Source organism: Nyctereutes procyonoides, unplaced genomic scaffold (assembly GCF_905146905.1).
Source record: "Nyctereutes procyonoides isolate TBG_1078 unplaced genomic scaffold, NYPRO_anot_genome, whole genome shotgun sequence".
Classification (NCBI taxonomy): Eukaryota; Metazoa; Chordata; class Mammalia; order Carnivora; family Canidae; genus Nyctereutes; species Nyctereutes procyonoides.
In genome coordinates this window covers 46139949-46162665 of record NW_026575131.1, presented here as the reverse complement: position 1 = coordinate 46162665, position 22717 = coordinate 46139949, and the positions used below count along the sequence as shown (strand labels likewise).

Sequence of the window (22717 nt, the reverse complement as noted above, 5' to 3'; positions counted from 1 at the left end):
CAGGTGTCCACACCAGGGACAACATGTGGGACGCCGGGACACGCCTCCTCCAGACCCTGCCTGAGCACACTTCTAACTCCAACACACGGAGAAAGAGGTCTTTAAAAAAAGTTTTTATTTGAAGGCAAAACAGTAAAATCCACAAGAAATCGTTAACAGCACGTGTTTACGTTTTATCCTGAATCAGACACGTTTGAACAATTCACAGCTACAGGAAATCTAGAACAAAATCAAATATCTTATCACATCAGGTCGAAAAGTTGGAGAGGACTTTGCATCTTATTGAAAAGAATTTTTCAAAAATGTTTCTGTACAAAGAGACGGCGCCACACGAGCTGCCCACAGACGCCAGGCGTGGCCAGTCCCCACGCAGGCCCCAGCGGCGTCTGCCCTCCTGGCCTGGCCTCCCTGGGTGCTGGGCTGGCCGAGGGAGAGCCGGGGGCGCCCTCCACACCCCGGTCTGTGCGGGCCGTCCACGTGAGCGCTGGTGTCGGGTTCCTCTAAGTGAAAAACAGGCAGAGACGCTGAGGGTGCGGGCTCTTGGAGGGCGTCGCTCCGTGACCTGAAGATGCCTCAGATCAGTTTCTTTAGAACCCGTTTCTGCAGGGACAGCCAACGGCTAATGTTTGGGGAAAAAAATTTCAACTCAAACAACTAAAGTAACTGAACTACGGGCTGGCAGGTCTTAGAGGAATCAGGTTGCAACTTCTCCCTGGGATCCTCTGAGATCAACATTCCCTTCTCTCAAACTAAACATCTGGAGTAAAAACGAAGACCCTGTGTCACTCTGCCAATCAGAAAGGGTCTGTTTTTCTGTTTTGTCACCAGTGCCTGGCTGAGCTGCCGGGGCGCTCGCCCAGGGCCTGTGCTCCACACGCTCCTACCGGTCTAAGCAGGAGCTCAGAGCGGCCTGTGGGGGGTGCGCAACAGCCGTGCCTTCGGGTGGCAGGGATTCTCATCCAGGGGTGGAGGTGGAGGGTCTCGTGTCTCACTTCTGTCAGGGGAAGTAAGCTCGTGGCCGTGCTGGCCGGGGGCACCTTCTGGTGGGTTCTTGCTTCTACTTTAGAGCTGGTTTGCAGGCAGGGCCCGGGGCGTCCAACGTGGTGGCGCATGGCACTCCTCACTAGGCATGCTGTGGTCTTCCTTCTCTTCTGTCGCTCCCCGGAGGTGGAGACTGTGAGAACCGAGGTGTCCCTACCGTCTGTCACTGCCAAGAAGCCAGGAAGGTCCCACGGCCCGACGCGGTGGCCGAGGAGTGGCTCCTGCCCACGGAGTGCCTACTTGCACTCGTCCCTGGCCTTCATGCGGGCGATGAAGGAGTAGCTCTTGTTCCGGCGGTAGTTCTCGTACGGATCGTCCAGGGCCACGCCCACACCCTTGTACTGGTCCCACTTGTCTCGGACGTCGCCCCCCTTGATGGGGTCCTGGATCCCTTGCTCTTTCACACCGAGGCCACCAGATCCACTCCAGCCTTAGGAAGAAAGGGGGGAGGGTGGTTACAATGCACAAAAGTCAAACTCCGGCACATTTATCCACGAAGTTAAACCAGACCTCACGTGCAGAGCCAAACGACACGCACGTGTGTGGCTTACAAACGTCAAACTGTTGTGGTGAGAGACAGCACCCAGCGACAACTCTACAGGCTCGGCCTTTCCAGTTCTGGCCACGAGCTGGAACCTTCCCTGGCTCCCCAGCCCCAAAAGCCCAAAGTGGTTGATGGTTCTTCCCAGGAGCCTTACCCATTTTCACCAGCATCTGATGTCCTTTGTTTTCTTCCCCGAGCCTTGAATCAGGTATAGGAGGTGCTGAATTAGAACCCAGACCAGCCGAGGAACTAAAATTAAGACAGGTTACGTTTTTTAAAAAAAGAGTCGAGACATTTATTGGAATGAAAACGCTTAGAATATTACAGCATGTGGCGTATGCGAACATTCACCAGTGTTAGAGGGTCACACACACAGCCCGGGGCTCTAGCCTTCTTCTCGGTCATCTTCGCCAGCCAGGGAGGGGAGCTCCCCAAGGAGGCCCCAGCCCCACACCGTGCAGCCAGGGCAGGCCACGCGGAACCCCAGGACCGGTCACAGCCCAGCCGCTACGTCAGGTGTTACAACTCTACCATAAAAAGTTTAAGAGCGTGGTGTGAGATGAGGAGGTGCCACTGTCACTGTGCTAGAACTCAGGGTCCCTGAGGCACCGCCTCAGCACGGGCCACTGTGAGCACATCTTCTAGCGACAGGTTTCAACATTCACAGCAAAGCATCAGAGGGTTCCAGAGCTACCGGCGATCACTGGACAGTTAAGACAGAAATCTTACGGCGGGGTGGGACTCCTGGAGCGTGACCGACGTCTCCTTCCGGGGGAGTAGGACTTGGAGCGGGAGCGCGAGCGGGAGCGGGAGCGGCTTCGGGAGGAGCGGGAACGGCTGCGGCTCCTGAGAGAGGAAAGGACAGTCGGGTCAGCAGGTGGTGGGCATGGGTGCTGGTGGGGGGTGGGGGCCTCGGGGCACACCAGCTTACCTGGAGCGGGAACGGGAGTAGGAACGGGAGCAGGAGCGTGATCGGGACCTGGAGTATGAGCCCGACGACTTGGACGACCTCGAGTTGGAGCGGGAGGAAGAGCGCCCTCGGCTTTTGGACCGGCTCCGTGACCGCGAGGGCCCACTGCAGGGAGAGGCCAGGTGAGCGGCTGGCCCTGGATGTGCTGCTGCCCACCGAGGGCCGTGCTCCCCAACGCTTTGGGCCTTGTGGGAAAACCCACCCCCCAACCTACACGGAGGCCGAACTGACCCCCCACTGCCCTGGAGGGACGACAGGATGGCCCTGAGTGTGACTCCAAGGTGGGTCTGCCGCAGCATGTGACGGGCACAGGCCAGGACGCACTGGCTGGGAACCCAGGATGGCTGCATGCGGGCACCTCCACGCTCACCTGTTGCGCTTCTCCTGGCCCTTCCTCCGCCGTGCCCGCATTTTTGCTCGAAAGAACTCATAGAGACCATTCTGCTCCCAGCCTTCGCTGTAAGACATGGGCGTCCCCTGCGTGATTCTGCAGCCTCCTCCCGCAGGGAACTCATGCAAGTCGGCAGGAGTTGACCTGCCAGACACGCGTCCCGGCATGTGGCCCTCCCGTCCCTCACCCACTCAGAGGCTGAGCAGGGCCCAGCACGACGGGCTGCCCTTCCCCGCACGAGGAAGCAGGCTGAGGTCGGGCGGCCCACTGGGAAGCAGAGAGGCCAGGCCGCACGCCTGGTTCCCGTGCCTTTCCACACTGATGTTTCCCGAAGTAGCCCAGGTGGCTCTTCCTGCCTGTGATCTTCCTAACTGGGGACAAGGAGCTCTGACTCCTAGATGGACAGGCCTGTGACCCAGCACAGGGCAGGAGGTGGCTTTAGCCAGACTGGTGATAAGTCTATGGGAGGGGGGTCAGGAGAGGGGCTGCCTGCACCCAGCTGCCAGCCGCCCCTGAAACACCCCACCCCTGAGATGACAACTTGCACTAAACAGCTCAACGAGAGGCCCTGCGGTGAGGGCCACTGTAAGTGTGACACACGTTACCCATGGCCAGTAGAGAGAGGGACCCTGACTCGGCCTAGCGTTTCACAGGACACCCCATTTCCTCACCGGGGCTTCACACCACCCTGGGTAGAAGGCATGGTCATTTAAGAGTCTCATGAAGCAATCTCAGGGGAAGTCAGGTTAAGAGACGGGACAGAGGCCTCCCCATCCCCCCACCGCCGGTCCCTCCAAGCATCATACCTGTTCCTGGGCCTGTCATGGGACGGGGGGCTGTAAAAGGCCTCTACAGCGGCCAGCAACCTCTCACTGGGCGGCATGGGGGGCGGGAGGCGGATGTCTTTCGGGTCCAGAGGCTTGTACTCATGGTCTTCCAGCTGCAGTGGAGAACAGTTGTCATGCACGCCCTGCCAGAGGCCCCCTCAGGCCCACCCGGGGTGCTACAGCGACAGGGGGAGCAGGTCGGGGGACATAGGGCCCTGGTGCGGTGTCAGGGTTACCCTGGGCATCATAGCTCCTCCTCCCGATTCCTGGGGGACCCATTAGGGCTGCAGCCACACCAATGATCCGATTCCTAAGTAAGGTGGTGGAGAACTTCTCTGGGGCCAGTGAGGGCCTGAAGTTTTCTCTCCAGAAAACACATGTTCTCCAAGTAGGACTGATGGGAAAGACCCCTGGGTTCATTCAGACGTGACGTGGATCCCAGATGCCACCGCCTGCAGACTTCTGTCCTGTGCTCCCGAGTCCTACTCCCTACCCTGGGGCCCCTCCCAGGTCAGAACAGCCTCAGCCCCACCCAAAGAACCCCTCGCTGCCTGCAGCCCGAGAAATATGGCCCTTCTCAACTTCCAGTCTGACGGGGCCTCAGAGGGGATGGGAAGCGACTCCTCCGTCAGCAAGTCTCTCAAGCTAGAGCTGCTCCCGACGACGCAGCCTCGCTCCCCTGGCCCCCAGCACTGCCCTCCCCATGCTCCCTGCAGGCCTTCCTCAGAGGCCGCCCCTTCTGAGAAATCCCTTCCCAGTCAGCTGCTGGACAAGGTGGCTGCCCAGGGCCAGGATCGAGGGAACCCACACTTCACACCCAGCCTGGCACGGCTCACTATGGGTGGCCACAGAATGTCCAACACCAGGGGGGACACGCAGAAGGAGCAGAGGGGACCACGGGCCTCAGGAATTCAAGTGGAGGGAGAGGCACTGGCCAGGGCACGTTTGCAATGACTAGTCAGTCACGTTCACCGGGCAGAGGAAAGAGCATCTCACGTGGAGGCCCCGGAAGCGGCACACTAGGAGGCTGGGTGCTCGCCATGGCGATGTTACCTTCACAAGGGGAGCCATCAGCCCGGCAGGCAGATCGAAGTAGGGCACGTTGGGGACCAGGCTGGGGTCATCATGGTTGATGTGGGGAGGGCCCTGTCGCCGCATGTGGGGTGGCTGCCCGTTGAAGCCGTGAGGAGGAGGGCCGAAGTCGGGGTGCTGGGGCCCACCCCAGGGTGGGTGCTCGTTGATCCCAGGATGAGGCATGCGGTGGCCAGGGTGGTGGTGAGGGGGTCCCATCTCTGTAAAACAGAAAGTCCTCTCAGGCCTACTGGAGAGCTGTGAGCTGGGTGCTGCCGATGGCGCAGTCGGGATCTGCAAGGGGACCCGAGCCCGTGGAGAGGCTTCAGTGAGTGCCAGAGACACCAACACCTGCTTCTGGGCAGCCCTGCCTGGCATCTCCTCTCCAGCTGCTTCCCGCTGCCCAGGGTGATGGCACTAGATGGCAAGGAGCCAGGTTCGGGGGGGGGGGGGGACCTGTCCTGCACCCACAAGGGAAATCACAAAACATTAAAGCAGCATTATGGGCCGAATGGACAGGACTATATTTTGAGACAGGGCACTGGACAAGGTGACTGGCTTGAAGGGAGACCCCGAAGGCAGGTCCCACCCCAACACCACTGGTGTCCTGGTAAGGAGCACGGGACACAGATATGCACAGGGGGAGGATGGCGTGAAGATGGAGAGAAGCCCCCCCCCCCCCATCCAGCCCCTCGAGCTGGGAGGAAGCAGCCCTACCGGGGAAGCCACCCCCAGGAAATGTGTACTGACGGTAAATGTGCTTGGTGGTCTTGGCTAGATTTATAGCCAAGAATTGATTTTAAAGTAAAAATAGAAGCAGCAGCAGCAGAGTAGAAATAAGTTTTTTTTTTTTTGAGAAAAAAAAATTAAATCTAAAGATTCTTTGAAACAAGACAATAAAAGAGAAAAGCTGGTGAAAAAAGCGAAGACAAGGAAGTAGGGAGGGCCCACAGGCACCATGGGTCCTGCACGCCCTGCCCTGGCCGGCCCCGTCTGCTGTGGGGCTTGGGAGTGACCCTCCTTCCATCAGGCTCTCGTCCCTCCTCCTCTGCAGCCAGACAGACACAGTGCCCAACTAGCCTCTTCCATAGGAAGCGGCAACAGGACTTCACTCTAGGCCAGGCTGGCGTGGGCTACGTGCTGGGACCAGGGCCGCCAGTCTGTCTCCTCACCTTCCCAAGGGCTGAGACTGGGCTTCCACACCATCCCGTGACCCTTTCTGCTTGTCACCTCGACTCTGGGGACCTGCCAGGTCCCGCAGCAATGACGTCAAGCAGCACCATCAGCCCACTAGGAGGGTAGCCCGTCAGGTGTCCCCCTGCAAGCAGCTGCTGTGACCATCTCAGGGCAGGAGAGGGAAGTGTTTTGGGATGGGGGCAGTCCCCGCAGACGGCGCCCTGGCACTCACCGGCAGGGAAGTCCCCCTGGGGATAGTCGAAGCGATGAGGATAGGGTGGCCGCTCGAAGGGGTGCCGCGGAGGGAAGTCATCCTGCATGAAGCGGGGCGGGAAGCGGTTGAAGTTGTGGGGGTGCGGCGGCTGGTTGAACTGCGGGTGCTGCTGGTGGGGCGGGAAGGGCCCTCGGAAGTGTGGCGGCCGCTGCATGCGGAAGGGGGGCTCGCGCTGGCCTCCACCCCACGGTGGCTGCTCGTGCTGGCTGTTCCAGGGGCCCTCGAACTGGCTGTTCCAGTTGGGGTCTGGCTGGCTGTTCCAGGGTGCGTCGCGCTGACCGTTCCAGCCAGGGTCCCCACGCTGCTCGCCCCACATGCCCTCGTGGCTGTTGTTCCAGGGTGGGCAGTGGGGCGGTCCACCCTGATGGTGTGGGTAGGGGGGCTGCTCGGGAGGCTGCAAGGCAAAGAGCAGACATGACCTCCTCTGGCCAGCACCAGCCGCACATCCGCAGTTAGTCTCCAACCATGGAGGCGACCTGGCTCTGACCCGGTGCAGCGGAGGCTACCCCTGGGCTCAGATGCTCCGACAGGGCACTTGCCTCTCAGCTGAATTTCCTGTGCCCACATTGAGGCTGGGCAGCCCCCAAGTGCCAGAGATCTGTGCGCTCCCAGCACGGCTGCCGGACACAGAAGCTGGCAGATGGGGCAGAGGTGCATCCCCCAGAGCCTGCAGAGTGCAGGGAGGGTCTAGGCCCCAGGGACACTCGGCAGAAGCCTGCTCTGACGACTGCCCCTTCCCTGTCACTTCCCCTCTGCCCTACATGGTCTTCTGGGTACCTCCCATACTACCAGCCCTCAAATCCTGTCTCGGGGTCTGCTCTCAAGGGCCCAAACCAGGAAATGTCTACCAAAAAATAAATATTTTTTTTTTTAAATGTGGGAGTTACTTCAAAATGTGTAAGATATCAAATGGGCACACCAGGCCAAGTGTACCTCTGTCCCCGGGCAGACCCTCAGGGAGGGAACCCTTATTGTCAGGAGCCCATCCCACTAGTCCCCGGAAAGAAGAATGATCCTGGAGATACCAAGGGCCCATTTCCACACCTACACAACAGGGATGAGTATATGAGTAAACCCATACCCCACAGACGATAGCCATAAAATGCTCAACAGTACGTGGCTCATAATTAGCAGAGGAGGGAGCTATCTTCACAGGAATGCCCAGTCTTTTGTGAAATTAAATCTCTTCTCCTGAAACTGAGGTTGGTGGGGGAGGTGACTCAAAGCCACAAGCCCCACTTGTCGGTTTGGAGCTGCCTCCCTCCCATCCTCTCCCCAGTCACCTGGCAGGGCTGCAGCCACTAGGCCCCATCAAGGGAAAGGTGGATGTCCAGGAATGGCCCGGGCTCTGCCCAAAGGCTCCGTCAGATTAGATCCAGTGGCCAGAGGCAAGTGGATGTTTCCAAGGTTCCCCAGTCATGCTAAGCTGAGTCAGATGACCCTTGCCCTGGTCTAGAAGTTTCTGACCCCAAAGAACCAGAGGGAGTGACCAGCATCTCTGCCCCAGAAAGCACTGCCCGCCTTACATGTCTGACCTTCCCTTTCTTTATGCAAGCACGATGTTCTTTCCAGGGTGACAAAATGTTGGCACCATGCTAGCTAACCAATGTTTAACCAGTTAAAAAGGGTAGGGAAATCCCTCATCTTCCTGTACTTGACCACGTGACTCTCACAATGACCTATATTCCTAAGAGGCCTGGATGGCCAGCAGCAGGGATGGGCATGAAGTCCTGACTGGAGACTGCCCCCACCCCTCCACCCTCAGGAAGATGAGGGAGGTTGGTCCCCACCACCTGCCCACCCCAGGCCCCGCTGCAAAAATCTGCTTCCCCAGCGAGCCACCACCAGCCTGCTGACCCACGCAGGAGACGGCCCACCCAAGTTTGGGAAAATACCTGCTGTTGGCCCCAAGGAGCAACAGGATGAGGCTGGTCAAACCATGGGGGCTTGTTAGGTGGGATTTGATCGTGGGGCCCAGGGCCCCGGGGGCCGGCGGCAGCAGGATCCTGGACTCCTCCTGAGGCATCATACTCAGAGGAGCCGGGCATTTGGATGGGAGGCTTGCTGTCATCTAGTGCCAGACAGGAAGGTGGTCAGTGAAGCAAATGTCCATGGACGCTGAATGAAACGATGTTTAGCAACAGCAGGAAACCACCCAGACTGGGCCTTTACTTCTCGGGAAACCCTTGCTGCGTGAGCCTGCCTGAAACTGATGGCCCCCAGGAAGCAAGTGACAGCGGGGAGGCTGACCTGACATGGGGCACACTCCCTCCTTTGAAACCTTTACGATAAATACCTTACCTTACCCTGCTGCACTTGTTCTAGTTCACTCAAAATCACTTACAGAATTGTACTTAAAAACCCTTTCTGCATTTACTTGAAAGATTGTTTCTTCCCCGCCTCATCTGTTGTTTCATGCAACTTCTAAGTGCTAAACCATCCTTACACATTCCTGGGGCAAATCTTATCATGGTGTACTTTTTTTTTTTTAATACTTTGCTGGATTTTCAGGTGTGGCATATTTCTGCATTTTTGTTCATAAGTGACACTGCCTGATATCCATGAAACTTTCTCTTTGTCCATCTGGTGTAAAAGTTACCCTGGTGTTGAAAAATGATTTGGGCAGCTTTCCTCTCTGTCTTCTCCGGGATAGTCTGTACAGCAATCACCTGAGCTGTAAGGGTTTGGTTGCATCTACCTGTGAAATCCCTGGGCCTGGTGTTTGCAAACAGGTCAGAATCCGGCCTTAGGATCTGGTCCACAGAACCAGAGCCCTTCTCTGGGAAACGAAGCTGCCTTCTTAGACCACCCCACCCCACAGAAGGGGTGCCGAAGGAGCCCCCATACCAGGCTGGGTGGTTGGCGGGATGGCAGGGGTGGGTGTGGGGGCCGGAGGCGGGGCGGGCGGTGGCGGGGTGGCCTTGACCTCGGCCTCCATTTGTGGCATTTGAATTTGTTGTTGTTGCTGCTGCTGTTGTTGCTGCTGCTGGGCCAGGCTGTTGACAAACTCCTCGTGCTGCGTCTTAAGGGTCTGGATCTGCTGCTGGAAGGCCAGCTGCACTGGCTGGACCACCGAGGAATACTCGTTGATGAGCGTAGCCTGGCAGAGAGAGGGGGGAGCAGCTGGCACTCAGGATGGAAGCCTGGGGATCACTTCAGGGCCCATCCCTTCTGGCGGAGCTCAGGGACAGGGCCAGGAAAACCCCGGGAATTCAGGACAGGGCCTCAGGTGCTGAGGCGCAAGAGCCTGGAGCAGGTGGCCACGTGACTGTCGTGTAAAACAATTAACATGGTCTTGACAAGCACAGAGTGTGTAAGTCTTGCCAAAACCAGTGACCAGAGCGCTGGCTGCAGTGAGGTGTGTGATTCCCTAACAAGAGGAAGGAGCAGCGAAGCCATGCCCTGTCCTAACACACGACTATCAGAGATACAACTCAGACAAATGGTCTAGGCCACAGGCACGGGCCATGGTGCTCACTTGCTACAGGGTTCTGAGCAAGTCACAACCTCCCTGAGCCTCCGTTTCCTCCTCTGTAAAACAATAACAGGACCTCCCTTCAAGGATTTGGGGGGACAACCCAGTGAAACACCACATAAAGTGACTAGGGCGGCTGAGTAAACATGAGCTGCGGCCACCAGCTTCGGAAGGGACAGGAACAGCTAACGCCGCTGCGATAGGGTGTGATAAGCCTGCTCTAACAATGAAAAAAAGAGAAAAAAATTCACAACTGGACATGCACGTTCCTCATATGCCTTTGTGGGAGTATGAAAACTTCCCCCCGGGATCCCTGGGTGGCGCAGCAGTTTGACGCCTGCCTTTGGCCCAGGGCGCGATCCTGGAGACCCGGGATCGAATCCCACATCGGGCTCCTGGTGCATGGAGCCTGCTTCTCCCTCTGCCTATGTCTCTGCCTCTCTCTCTCTCTGTGACTATCATAAAATTAAAAAAAAAAAAAAAAAAAAAAAAAAGAAAGCTTCCCCCCTGTGCCTCCAGGCCGTCACAGAGGAAATGGGCAGCACAGCTTCTGAAATTCAACCTCCTCTTTTCCAAAACCACAGCTTCCGGCCTGAGAAGAGGGGGTGTGAGCTCTGCCTTTATTCCAGCAGCTGTAGACGGGGCAGCCAGGCCAGTGTCACAGCAGAAGTGACCAAGGAGACCTGGATGGCCCTCCCTCTCTGCCCTGCGCCACCATCATGTGAGCAGATGCCTCCCCAGAGAGAAGACAAACGCACACAGAGGACGTGACTAATGCACAATGTGGCCATGACAGCCTAGGTGCCGTCCAGGCTGCTTTATGCTTCCATCATGCAGAAGCAAGCCCAAAGGACCAGGGCCGACGGGCCAAAGCCACTGCCATAAGCAGGGCCTGAATAGGGCCACCCGACCACAAGAGCACCAGGAAAATAGTCAGGCGGGCTCACCTGGAAGGGGCTCGCTGGTCACTGTGGAGAGAGCAGGAGCCCCGCCCACAGGCTGCTGCGCAGACCCTAGCCTCCCGCTGCTCACCATCATTCCAGAGACACGTGTGGGAGTCCCGTGTGCAAAATGCTACCTGGCTTCCGAAATCACCACCCCACCGGCAGGTGCCAGCCCAGGCAGGGGCTGTGGGCCACCTGACTTCTGGGAACGTGCTGGGATGCAACTGCCCCACTCTCTGGGGATAGCCCCCCACCTTCTCGGTGCTGTGTGGGTGGGGAAGGTACTCACCTGGTACTGGCCGAGCCCCAGGGCTGGGCTCTGCAGCTGCTGGATGATGGAGTCGTCGAAGTAGCCGTTTTTCTCCCAGAGCTGCAGGAGCTGGGTGCGGAGGAGGGAGAGGCCGTGTCAGAAGGAAAACCAGCAATCCCCACCCCCACTCTGCCCCCCGTCTCTCCTGGCTGCACCATGTACCCGTGCGATCTTTTGCTGCTTGTCCTCCTCCACGGCCAAGAAGCTGGTGCAATAGATGGGCACCACGACTTTCTGCAGGGCGGCCAGCAGCTCCCTGGCCTGCTTGCGCTGGCTGTGAGGGAGAGACCTTCCGCGCGTCAGGGCCCTGGGGCGGGACCCGGCCACGCGCCCGTTACCATTGCGGCTCCAGCCACAGCACCCTCTGCCTTCTCGGGACACGGGCCCCCAACCCGGCTGGGACGAGGGCTGGGCTCCCCACAAGACCTGTGCTGGCGCCTGGGCCCAAGTGACAGGTAGATAGCAGTGGGAGAAGGGAAAGAACAGCCTGGGGACCTTCAGAGAAAGGGCTGTCATACTGGTCTTCTGATCCGTAAAATAACCCTTCCCTCCCGGGGTGGCACAAGGACGCACTGAGGAGCCCCAGCTGTCCATGTGGCCTCACTCAGCCCTGTCACCCCCTATGCATAATGAAACCACAGCTCAATCCCCGCCTTTCAGGAGGTGGGGGAGTATGTTGGGCAAGCCAGGCGTCTAGGTACGTGAGACAGCCTGCCCTCACATCCTCCCGGGGTGGCTGTGTGTGTAAGGGGGTGCAGAGGCCGTGGCCCCCATGGCCGTGCAGTAAGGCGGCAGAGCCCGACAGCACATATGCTGCCTCTGACAGGAGGGAGGCAGAAGGTGAGTAGCCTGAAGCCGTCCCAACACCAAGTCCACCAGAGGGTGCTCAGAGACAGCAGTGAGTGCAAGGCTGGGAACCAGGAGGGGGAGAGGAGGGACCAAGCACAGGGTGAGCGGCACTGGGGTTCTGTACAGAGCTGAGCAAGAGGAGCGTGGCTGGACAAATGCCAGAAACGGGGCCGGGTCTCTGCAGAGCTGCCCTCGTCAGCAGAGTGGCTGGTGGCAGCAGGAGAGCAGAGAAGGTTCTGAGCAGCTGCCTATTTCCCAACAGCAGAAAAATAAGGGAGGGGCAGGGTGAGGAGCAGCCAAGTGGCAAGGGAGCCACCTATGTGGCACAGGGAAACAGAGCAGAGAGTGAGGACCCAGGCTGCACGTGTGCGTAGCAGGAGATGGGGCAAGATGGAGAAAGGGGCAGGGAAAAGGCAGAGTCACTTTCTGTTGCTCTCGGGGGAGCCATCCCCTTCGGGCAGGCCAAGCTCAAAGCCAAACTTGGCAGCCAGTCTAGATGGCTAAGCACTAGCTTCGCCAGCGACATGTGCTTCTGCCAGCCCCCTGCCGGCCCTGCTCTGGCCCAGGTGCATGGTTTTTTTTAAGTGAACCTTTATCATAAGGTACCTAAGAGGCTATGTGGAAACACACACTGGTCTGGCCTCAGGAAGGCTGGTCTCAGCAGGTGGGACAGAGGGGAGAAAGGGAGCCCACGGGGGAGCAGGGAGGGCCCGAAGCAGTCGGGTGACTGGACTGTGCCTGCGTGTAGATCATAAAGAGAAGCCGGCAGCCGATACAGACGGGCGCAGAGACACCCAGAAGCTGGCGGCCCCAAGGAGGAGGAGTGAAGGGACGGACAGAGGCCCAGGTGCAGGGTCCAGGGAAGGGGCCAAGATGCGGGGGTGGGGGTGGGGGAGTGGCATGTCCTCCCAAAGGAGGGCTCATGGCTCAGATCAACCCTCCTCTGTGGTCTTGGACAAGTGAACCCCACATCCCAGGACAGGCCAGGCCAAGCTACTGAGTGCAGAAGAGCAGCCCAGCAGAGGGCGAGGAGTGAGAGGAGAGGCAGAGCCTGGCGGGGCCCTCACCAGTGGTGCAGGACATCGTTGATCAGGTAGATGAGGTGCAGCCGCAGCTCAAAGTGCGCCCCGTCGGCTGTGATGCGGTTCCGGAGGTGGCCCGCCATCAGCTCACAGTGAGGGGGGGACTTGGCATTGCTAAACATCCAGTTCTTCCCGGCCTGAAACAGCCAGGCTGATGGTGAGCAGGGACTGGCTCCCTGGGGCCACAGTGTGTGCAGAACCCGGGAGGCTGAGGGCACACCTCAAGGGTGTGGAGTCCCAGGGGCCAGCGGCACACCGAGGCTGCCTCCCTGCCTGCCAGCTCCCGCTCAGCCGGGAGCACACCTTGCCCACGTGCTGTCCTGCCCACGGTGGTCAAGAGGGAAGGGGAGGGACAGACGGGGCTTCCCTAGAGCAGTCCCAGCCTAGGCAGGCTGCAGCGGGCGCCCCCCTCATCAGGAGCACCGGGTCCTGGGAGCACCTCCCCCTGCCCCCACCTGCCCTCACCGAGATGGCATCTTTGGTACACGTGTCGATGATGGGTTGCAGCAGGTTGTCAAACTCATTCATGTCCAACTGGGTCTCCTCCAGGAGCTTCTGCATCTGCTGCTCCACAGCATGGGCCACAGCTGCGGTCACCTGTTCCTGGGAGGCCGAGCAGGAGGGAGACTGCGTGAGGGAAGAGACCTCAGCCTAGGACTAGCCTGTCTGGTCGTTCACCAGGAGATCACACCCAAAGCCTCAGCCAGGCATCTGGGACAGTCATAGTCATGGCTGTGATCACAGCAGGAAGCGGAGGCAGAGGATAATAAAGCAAGATAGGACGGAGCAGGAGACGACGACCGCCCCAAGGCGACAGATGGAAAAAATGAACACCCAGAGGAAGGAGAAACCTCAGCAAGTCAGTTCAATGAAAACAGAATAAAAACAGAATGATGGGTGTGGCCAGACAGCACAGAGAGGACGTGCAAACCGTCACCAGTCTAGGGAAAGGAGAACAAGTGCAGAGCAGTCAGGGAAACAGGAATTAAAATGGGATGCAGGGCCTCGCACTCTTGATCTGCACAATGGAAAGCGACTGAGGCCCAGAGCTGCTGCAGGCTTGGGCCGTCAGCTCAGGGCTGGCCGAGGCATGCCACCCAGTTCCTGACCGTCTATCTCTGTGCGGAAACTGAGGAGCATTCTAGAGCTTTTGTTTTCAGCAAAATGACAGTAATTTTACATCTTTTATCTAGTAATAAAAATGGGGTTGGTGTTTTAGAGGTCTTTGTTTTAATTTGCCTTGTTTTTCTGACAATTCGTCCTGTTGTACTCAACCAAAAAATCAGACAATGACAAATCAGGAGAAAAGGGTTCCTTTCCCATGACAGCCTGGGGCAACCTAGCTAGTAGGACCTGGAGCCAGTGACACCAGAGGCTACCTGGCATTCACTGTTACACAGTTGTTGTTTTTTTTTTTTTTGTTACACAGCTTTTAACGTGTAGCCCGACCTGTGGGCGTCCATCCCAGCACAAAGGGAGACCGTGGGTTGAAGAGCTTGTGGGATGATTTCACCAAACAAGAAGCAACCTGTGTCTACCATCAGGGGTCAAGCTGAACACATCCCAGGTGGTGGCAGCCCTGCCCTCAGTGCTGACATGTAGTGATGCATAGGGAAGGTGGGGAAGAAGGGAGAGGAGGAGGAGCAGGTGCCACACCTGTCTGAGGGCTAACAGGTGCTGCTCCTGCTGCTGCAGGTTCCACTGGCTCTGCTGGATGAGTTCGTCCATGGATGGGGCTCCCTGGGCCGGTGGGATCGGTGCTGCAGGGGCCAGCGGGGGCTGTGGCAGGGGCGGCAGGGCTGCGGCCGGCTCCAGCTCTGGGGCCTGCTGCTTGCAGATGACTGGTGGGAGAGAAGGAAAGGTGGCCCCTGTGAAGAGGTGGCCAGGGCTGAGGGTCCCCTCAGCTGCCTCTTGGGCAGCTCCAAGCCAGATACCGCCCCTCCCTATACTTGTCACCCAGAAGAGGACTCCCGTGCTAGACTGCAGCCCCCTCACTCTGCACTTGGGCCCTCCTGACCTGCCTGCCAGGCCCACCCTGCTCTCCACTCACAGGACCTCAGCCCTGGACCCTTTGCTGCATGAGGTCACCTTGCCCCTCTTCCAGCCGACCATCTGGCCTTGCCCAATGGCCTTTAAGTGGAGACCCAGCCCCTTCCCGTCTGCCCCTCCCCCAGGCCTGAGCCTATACTGAACCCAGACCATGGCTGCTGGCGGACAAAGAGCCCTCCCCAAGGGTATGTCCGTTCATCCATGTCCCCCACCCACCACCTCCTTATCCATCTTTAAAATCTCTCCGTTTGTTCCATGCCCCTCTGGCAACCATTTTATACCTGAGACTCGTCTTCAATTCTTCAGCTTCCATTTACCTTGCCCCATGGCAGTCTAGCCCTGCACTCCCCCCCTTCCCCTCCTTCCACCCCGGGTTGCTGTGGACATCCTTCCCTAGCCCCGCAAGCCCTGTCTCTGGTACTTGTCTCACTTGGCTTGTGTGGCCGCCCCCAGGCCCCTCGGTCTTTCTCTGCCAGACACCTGAATGCAGGGATGCCTGGTTATGCCCTCTCCTCTGGGCCAGCCCACAGAGCAGCAGGACATAGGGACTCCGGGGCTGCAAGCAACCACTCCTACCTCTACAATCGCCATCATGGATTCCTCCTGCTATAGATCTGATTACAGACCAAACAGCCCATTGGCTTTCAAAGACACCTCAAACAGGCCCATGTGTCCTCCTGCCACATGCTCTACCTCCCCACAGCCCCTCCCAGCCCCCAAGGTTGGCAAGGTTATGCCCACACCTGAAGCCCAGGAGGTCTGGGCACTTCTTTCTCCCTTGCACCTTGCATTAACAAGTCACCTTGTGTAGTCCAGTCAGGCTCCAGCCTGTGTCCCTGCCGTCACTGCTGTGACTCTGCTGTCACCTGCATCACCCTTGGAACTGATCTCCCTGTTTCTGGTCCTGCCCCCTGTACTTCTCAACAGCACAGCCAGAGTGTTCCTGTGTGATCTGAGGGCCAGCCCTGGGTGAAACCCGGACCAGACAAGTATAGAAGAAATGCCAACAGATCATTCTGTCACACTTATAGCAACTCGATGTTTCACAGATCACACGTTATTGTATTTTGCAAAAGTGTACTATCCACAATTGGTTGGAAGTTTTACAAAATGAAAAAAGCTAGTCCTTTACCAGTTTGTGAAGTGCCATTCTAGAACAGCGTTGAAGGTCAGTCTTCTCAAACTACCAAGGTGAAGGGCCAGGTATACAGCAGTTAAGCCTGCTCTACAACAGTCCTGAAATCCTCCAAGACCTCCCCAGAAACTTCCAGGAAAATTCCTAAGTCCTTGGCCAGCCAGCCCTTCCTCCTCTGCACCCTGGCCTCTGTCCACTCCAACCGTCCCTCTTTCTCTGGACTTAAAACACTCTAAACTATTGCCCCTTCCACTCCCAGCCACTCCCAAGGCTCCTTCCCCTACCTGAACACTTTTCTCTCCTGTGTTTCCATCAGGCTGACACATTCTTTAACCTTAGCTGAGACATTGTTACCTGCAGAAGGTATTTCCTGAGCCCCCATCTTCTGTTAAAAGCACCCCATCCTTCCCCCCATTATAGTACCAAGTGACTCCTGATTTCTGACCCTCCAGGGAGGGAACGGGCTCCCCTTGCAGGGAAAAAAGCATCTCAACTCATGGTCACATGAACGAAAGCACTGACCTCCTCTGCCCAGTTATGCTACCCTCATCAATATCCAACTGGTGCCCCAGTTCACGGATTCTACCCCTTAAATCCCACCTGCCCCCATGCCCACTCCCTCTGACTCAACCTGCTGATCTAATTTAGATTTTACCATCAACTGCCTTGTTCGTTCACCTGCAGACCTCCCTGGTCCCAGGCTCCACTCATGCTCCCTCCAGCCTGTCCTCTACATGGGCCACACAAACCCGATTCACTCTCCCTTCTTTCAAACTCTTCTGAGTTTCCACTGCCTACAGGAGCACTTTTCAAAACGATGTGCTGGGGCTAAGGAATGGTTGCTCCAAAAAACACTTAAGTGCATACAACAATTTGCCTACAATTTTAGGCAAATTTCCCCCATCCCCATCTCAAACTTAACTGGGCACCAGATGAACCTCTAGACTGAGGGAGAAAATCTGAACTTCACTCCTGGCATTTACCACTCCAGATCAAACCCTTCCCTCCTCTACACACGTTCCACGCTCCAGCCATGCTGGGCCTCTCATGATTTCTCTTAATGCTCCCTAAACACACTGGATTTATTCAAGCCACCACACCTTGCTGTCTCTCACAAACTTTTTATTGAACATCTAAGTACCACGTAGCATGGAACAACAATGACCCAAACAAGGTCTGGCTGACCTCAGGGAGCTTGTAGTCTAGGAAACAATTCACCTGTCAATGCCCATCTACCTGGCAGCCCCCTACTCCTTCAAACAATATACCTAGAAAAGCGGTATGGAACAAGACAGATGTGGGCTCTGCCTTCAGGGACGTTACCACCTGGTGCCTATTCATCATTCAAAGGCCAGCTGTGATCCCTAAACCCACCTTAAACTCCTTAAGGGCAGGGCTGGAATCCTGATATCAGCTCAGTGAACAATGATAAGAACGGCCAAAAACTAAACCAAAGAGCAAGTCCTTTGGATCTGGACTGCAAACACCTGAAATGCACAATAATCTTGCTAGACCCACAGACAGCTCGAAGAGAGTGCTGGACAATGCATGCCAAGAAGGTCCTGGTCCAGCTTCTATCACTTCCACCCTAGAAATAATTGAAACAGCTGCTCTACCTCTGCTAACCTAAGCCGTCCCATCTGCAAAAACAATAGGGAAATCCCTGATGCGGAGCCCAGGAGGAGGATCGATAACCTCGCTCCGTATTACACTCGGACCCAGCAGCCGCTCGATGCAAGGCCCTGGGAACAGCGGAAGGGATCATGAAGGCCCAGCTGCCCCATTTTCAAAGTCCGAGCATGCGGCCCAAAAGGCGGTTTGCGGCAGAGCCCGAACTGGAGTCAGAGAAAGGAATCGCTCCAAGGGGCGGCCTGAGGGCTGGAGAGAACTCACGCTGCTGCTGCTCCAGCGCCAGCTTGCACTTGTAGTAACTGTAGAACTCGCCTCCGAACAGAAACGAGAATTTCGGGTTGTCCTTCTGCTTCTCCATCGTCATCTTCTCAAACTCGGGCCCGTTGCGAGCCACGAACTGGGCCAGTTTGTCGATGACATTTCGAAGCTCCTGGTCTGGAAGACGGAGAAAAGGCCACGCGGGGCGTCAGCGAGGACCGCCCAAATCCGGGGGCCCTGGCGTCCCAGCCCCCGTCCGCCGGGCCGGGGTCCCTAGGGCTGGGCTCCGGAGGGGCCGCCCTTGTACGGGTCCCGATAGGGGCCACACGCGCGCCGGGGATGCGGGGACCCGCGGGAGAGGCCGCAGGCGAGCCCGGGAGGCCGAGCCCCGCCCCCTCCTAGGCCCGGAAACCCCGGAAGGCCGGGCGGGCCAAGAAGGGGTTCCAAGGAGAGAGAAATGGTCCCCGAGCCCAGGCTGGGCCTCACCGTCGGGCGGCAGCGGCATCTCCATGGCTCCGGCCGCAGGGAACGTCCTCCGGCGCCTCACGATCGCCCACCAGCCCCGTCTGCGGAAGCCGGCCGGAAGTGGCGCGAGGGAGCCGTTTACGGCTGGTCTCGCAGGCTGCTTCCGCCCTTCACTTACGGCCGTCGCCGGGAAACCGCGGAAGTGAGGGCAGAAGGCGGGCGGGAAGGAGCCGCGCGAGGTCGGGCGCGCGGTGGGGCCTAGCGATACGCACGCGCAGGGGCTTTCCCGCGCTTGCGCGGACTGGGCCGCTGTCGCGCTACGCCCCGGAACGGCTGGAACGACGCAGACTACCGTTAGCCACGGCCGTGGCGTCCTCCCGCGTCTGCGTCGCAGCCGGAGGGCCCGGAAGGCCGCGTTCGCCCCTGGACCGGGGCTGTGGGCGGTTCCTCCCCGCGGGGCTGCGGTGAGAAGACTACGAGGTGAGGTGCGTCTGGGAGGCTCCCGGGCCGCGACGCCGGGAAGCAGAACCGGGAAGCGACGGGTGTGGCGGGGATGGAACCGGGCTCGTTGAGGTTCACAGGACCCTCCCGCTCGACGCAGTGCTTTGGTAAGGAAGACTCTGGGGGCGGGGGACCTCCCCACCCGCGCCGGCCTCACCCTGCGGCCCCTTGGGGCTCGCCCGGCTTCCGTGCAGTCATTGGAGCGGCGCGGAAGGAGCGTCCACGTCCTGCGGGCGCCCGGCGCCTTCCTCAAAGATGCAGTTACCTTCTCAAATGATGACGCAGTGAACGTGTGCCGATGGTTGGGGAAGAGAACGGTGACCAGCAGCAGTAAACGTTAGCGTAGACTGTGGACGTCCCGGTAATCCGACCTTCCGGAGATTGCCCTTGTTAATTAACACTTGATTGTACCTCCCCCCCCCCTTTTTTTTCTACGCAAATAAATGTCCATGTTTTAGACACATTTCTTTTTTTTGGTTACAAATGTATCATTTAGACGGTTAGGGATTGCCTCCGGTATGCGCGATAGTGGTCTAGGCCAGGAATTGCCAAATGTATTCTATAAAGGACCAGAGAGCAAATATTGAGGCCGTGTGGGCCAAGAGGCAAAACTGAGATATCATGTAGGTACTTGCATAACCAGAGAGAGAAACAGCCCTAATATTTTTTATTGGTGGCCTTCAAAATATAGTAAGTTTTTAAAATATGGGTCTACTAAGGAGGAGAATGGAATGCGCTTTTTTGCGGTTCTAGGTAGGTTTTTCCTGCCACTAATTGATTTTGCAAATGTTCACCAGTAAAGACTACTCCTGGTTCACAAAAAAAGAGGCTGGATAGAATTGGGCCTGAACTCTGCTCTCCTGAGTGTGTAGTTTAGGAGGCATAAATCAGTAAACAAATACGTCTTTACAACGTTATAAAGAAAAACAGCAGAATTTTTGATAAGGGAGGAGAGTGGGGCTTGCTTCTGGGTGGTGAGGTTTGTACTGAGATCCTAATCAGGAGCAAGCTACATGAATACTCCAGGCAAAGGGAACATATGGGATTGGTCTGTTTGGTAAGCAGCTCAGTAATTTGGATAGCGTGGGTATTTTTTCATGTCAGTAAAGAACTATATCAGGGTTTTAATTTGTGATCTGCCTTGGGTGGAATTCAGAGATAGCTATATCTCTGTAGCTATATGCATTTTCGTTAAGATAAACAGATAAACGTTTTTCGGATTCCTAATAGCATCTGAGAGCCAAAACAGGTTAATGAATCTGTATGGTCATTTTTAATGACTGCATAGGACAGTGTGGTTTGGATGTACAGTAATTCATTGAAGCTAGACTCTATGGAGTTTCTGGGGTTAGTTCCATTTTTAGGCCAGTATTAAGTGTCTTAATGTAGGATGTACACATTTAATACTGATAATGCTCAGCTGTCCCTGCAAAAGATTGTAGCCCTGTGACCACTTTTATACATTTCATCTCTTAATGTGTAAAGGGCTGTTTATCTGACACCATTGAAGCATCATGTAGCCTCACCCAAGCTCATTTCATGGGCCAAATTAAAATCCACCAGTCCAAAGAAAGCAGAGTTGCCAAAAGTAGAGACAGCTGCACAGATGGTTTCCAAGAACCTGGAAACATAGGTCTTAAGGGAACAAGTAAAATGCACACTCCTGGGTGAGATGAACTTGCTGAAGGGACTTACCTAAGAAGCAAAGTGAAAGAAGTTTAAAGCCATGTGTACTTTGATCTCAAACATGCCTTGAGGAATTTATCCCAAATCAGAAGTATGGGCTACACTATGCACAGTAAAGTTACCTCATATAATGGTATTTAAATGTGCAGTAATAGGGGTTGGTTAATTACAGCACATCCCTTTATAGAATCCTACAATATCATGTACACAGACACACAAAATCAAGAGAGAGTATTTAATAAGATGGGGAAATGTTTCTGGCACATTTTTTGAAGCAGATTATTAAAAAAAAAAATGTGCATACATCCTCTCCAGAGGCAACTGCTGTGTCCAGTCTTTTGTCCTTTCAGAAATAAGCTATGTACTCACAAGCACATTTATAGATCATTATTTTGGAAATTGTCCTTGCTATACATAGATCTATCTCATTCTTTTTGATGTCTGTAAAGTGTAGATATCTTTTAGCTTTAACAGTTTTTTTCAAACTTAAATACATGGACAATAGAAGTTGTTTTGTTATTTAAAATAAGTAGTGGATGACTGAGGAATCCCAGGCCCATTCAGACCTGTATTCAGTAAAGGCAAAGCTTGGGTGTGACTGTCATCTTGTTTCCTGCAGTAATTGAACTGCCTGTGGTCAACCAGCTGAAGGCTTGGCAGGAGGAATGACGTGGGAACAGAGAAAGTCCTGTTCTGTCCTGGAACGGGCAGCAGCATTCCTCAGGCCTGATCGCATCACCAAGCAAGCCTCTGGTCACAGAGGAGTTGCCCTGGGGAGACAAACAGGAGTATTTCCATCCTTGGAGAGCACACTCCCAGGTAGGAGTTCAGACTAGTGTCTGAACCACGGGGCCACATGCAGCACGAACTAGTCTCTGCGGGAACAGGCCCTGACTTGTTGGTCCTGCAGTGGCAGGCTACAAAGCCACTAGGTGGCTCAGACTGGATGGCTCCTTCAAGGTCTTACTGTGGCAGTGTGGGCCAGACCACTGCAGTGAAAGGCTACACCTTGGATGGCACCAGCTCCTCTTAGGAATATATGACAAAGGTGAGGAAAAACAAAACAGCTCACTTTATTTTGGCTGCTCTGCAGGGCAAAGGGCCCTGGCTTGGAGTCATACACTCCTGGATTCCAGGCTTGTTCCCTGGGCCAAGCACAACTTTTGTTTCCACTTCCCTCTGAAATGGGGCTAATATTTACTTGGGTGCTGATGGTTAAATGAGATGTAATACAAAATACGCAAATAAAATATCTTGAGAATCGTTAAGTGCAAGTCAAAACATTTCCATTCTGCTCCCCTCAAATTAATTTCCCTGTACTTTGCTTAGCATTTTTCACATACCTCCAATCTAGCGTAGTGCTTATATACCACTTACTTAGTTATAGGTCTATAAATTAAGTCAAGTGTGCTCTGAGGCTTGTATCTATCTGTTTCCTATACATATTAAGTGTTCAGTAAATCACTATACGAAAGGATTATGAACTGAAAGGATGTGGGCAGTGGTTTTAGCAGAAACTCCTACCCTTTAACTGTAACTGAAGAAAATTCTGTTGGGAACTGGTTTCTGAGTAATGTGGGGGGAAACAGGCCCTGGAGGCCGACTTACTGTGTGAGTACAAGTGACAACCCGTTTGAGCCTCGTTTTCGTCTGAAAATAAGGTTAATAAAGCTTAACACAAAGGGCTTATAAGGATTGTGTGAAAAATCCACCAGTGTGTTAGGCACGTAGTAGGTCCTCAGTACTAGCTATTACTCCTCCGAAATATGCTTCATATGCACAGCTGCCACACCTTCTTGGGTTTTCTGTGTTCTGTTCAATAAAGGCATGTTAATTGCCAAGCTGTGATTCTAATTTTATTCTACCATCTCATAAATTTACAGATCAGATGTCTTAATTTTTGGCTTGGGAAGGGGGGAAAGGTTGCAGTTTACTCTGATGGGAGAATCAAGTTGGTTTGTTCTTCCTATCTCATGTTTTGTTGGTAGGCACACTGAAGACAGGGTCACTCAGAAAGACCCTGACAAATTAAGACCA

At 55.7% G+C, this 22717-nt stretch overlaps 1 protein-coding gene and 1 long non-coding RNA gene across 3 annotated transcripts; one reads left to right on the top strand and one right to left on the bottom strand.

Moving 5' to 3' along the window:
* Positions 1 to 98: 98 nt before the first annotated feature.
* Positions 99 to 18612, bottom strand: CHERP (calcium homeostasis endoplasmic reticulum protein). 2 transcript variants are annotated; one of them, XM_055342886.1, is made up of 17 exons: positions 18515 to 18612; positions 18032 to 18205; positions 14611 to 14795; positions 13420 to 13557; positions 12940 to 13091; positions 11186 to 11330; positions 11003 to 11092; positions 9142 to 9394; positions 8190 to 8365; positions 6253 to 6688; positions 4827 to 5065; positions 3753 to 3886; positions 2926 to 3012; positions 2517 to 2660; positions 2315 to 2431; positions 1740 to 1834; positions 99 to 1471 (listed from the first exon to the last, which is right to left on the bottom strand). In XM_055342886.1, exons 1-17 carry the CDS (start codon positions 18537 to 18539, stop codon positions 1278 to 1280), a joined length of 2784 nt encoding a protein of 927 aa, XP_055198861.1. In that variant the 5' UTR covers positions 18540 to 18612; the 3' UTR covers positions 99 to 1277. The 2 variants fall into 2 exon arrangements, with proteins under 2 accessions (XP_055198861.1, XP_055198862.1); XM_055342887.1 differs by having other exon boundaries at positions 11186 to 11297.
* A 76-nt stretch (positions 18613 to 18688) lies between these two features.
* On the top strand, positions 18689 to 19457 carry LOC129521457 (uncharacterized). Its single transcript, XR_008666814.1, has 2 exons — positions 18689 to 19101; positions 19189 to 19457. It is a non-coding gene; the product is annotated as an uncharacterized LOC129521457 (long non-coding RNA).
* The last annotated feature ends 3260 nt before the right edge of the window (positions 19458 to 22717 follow it).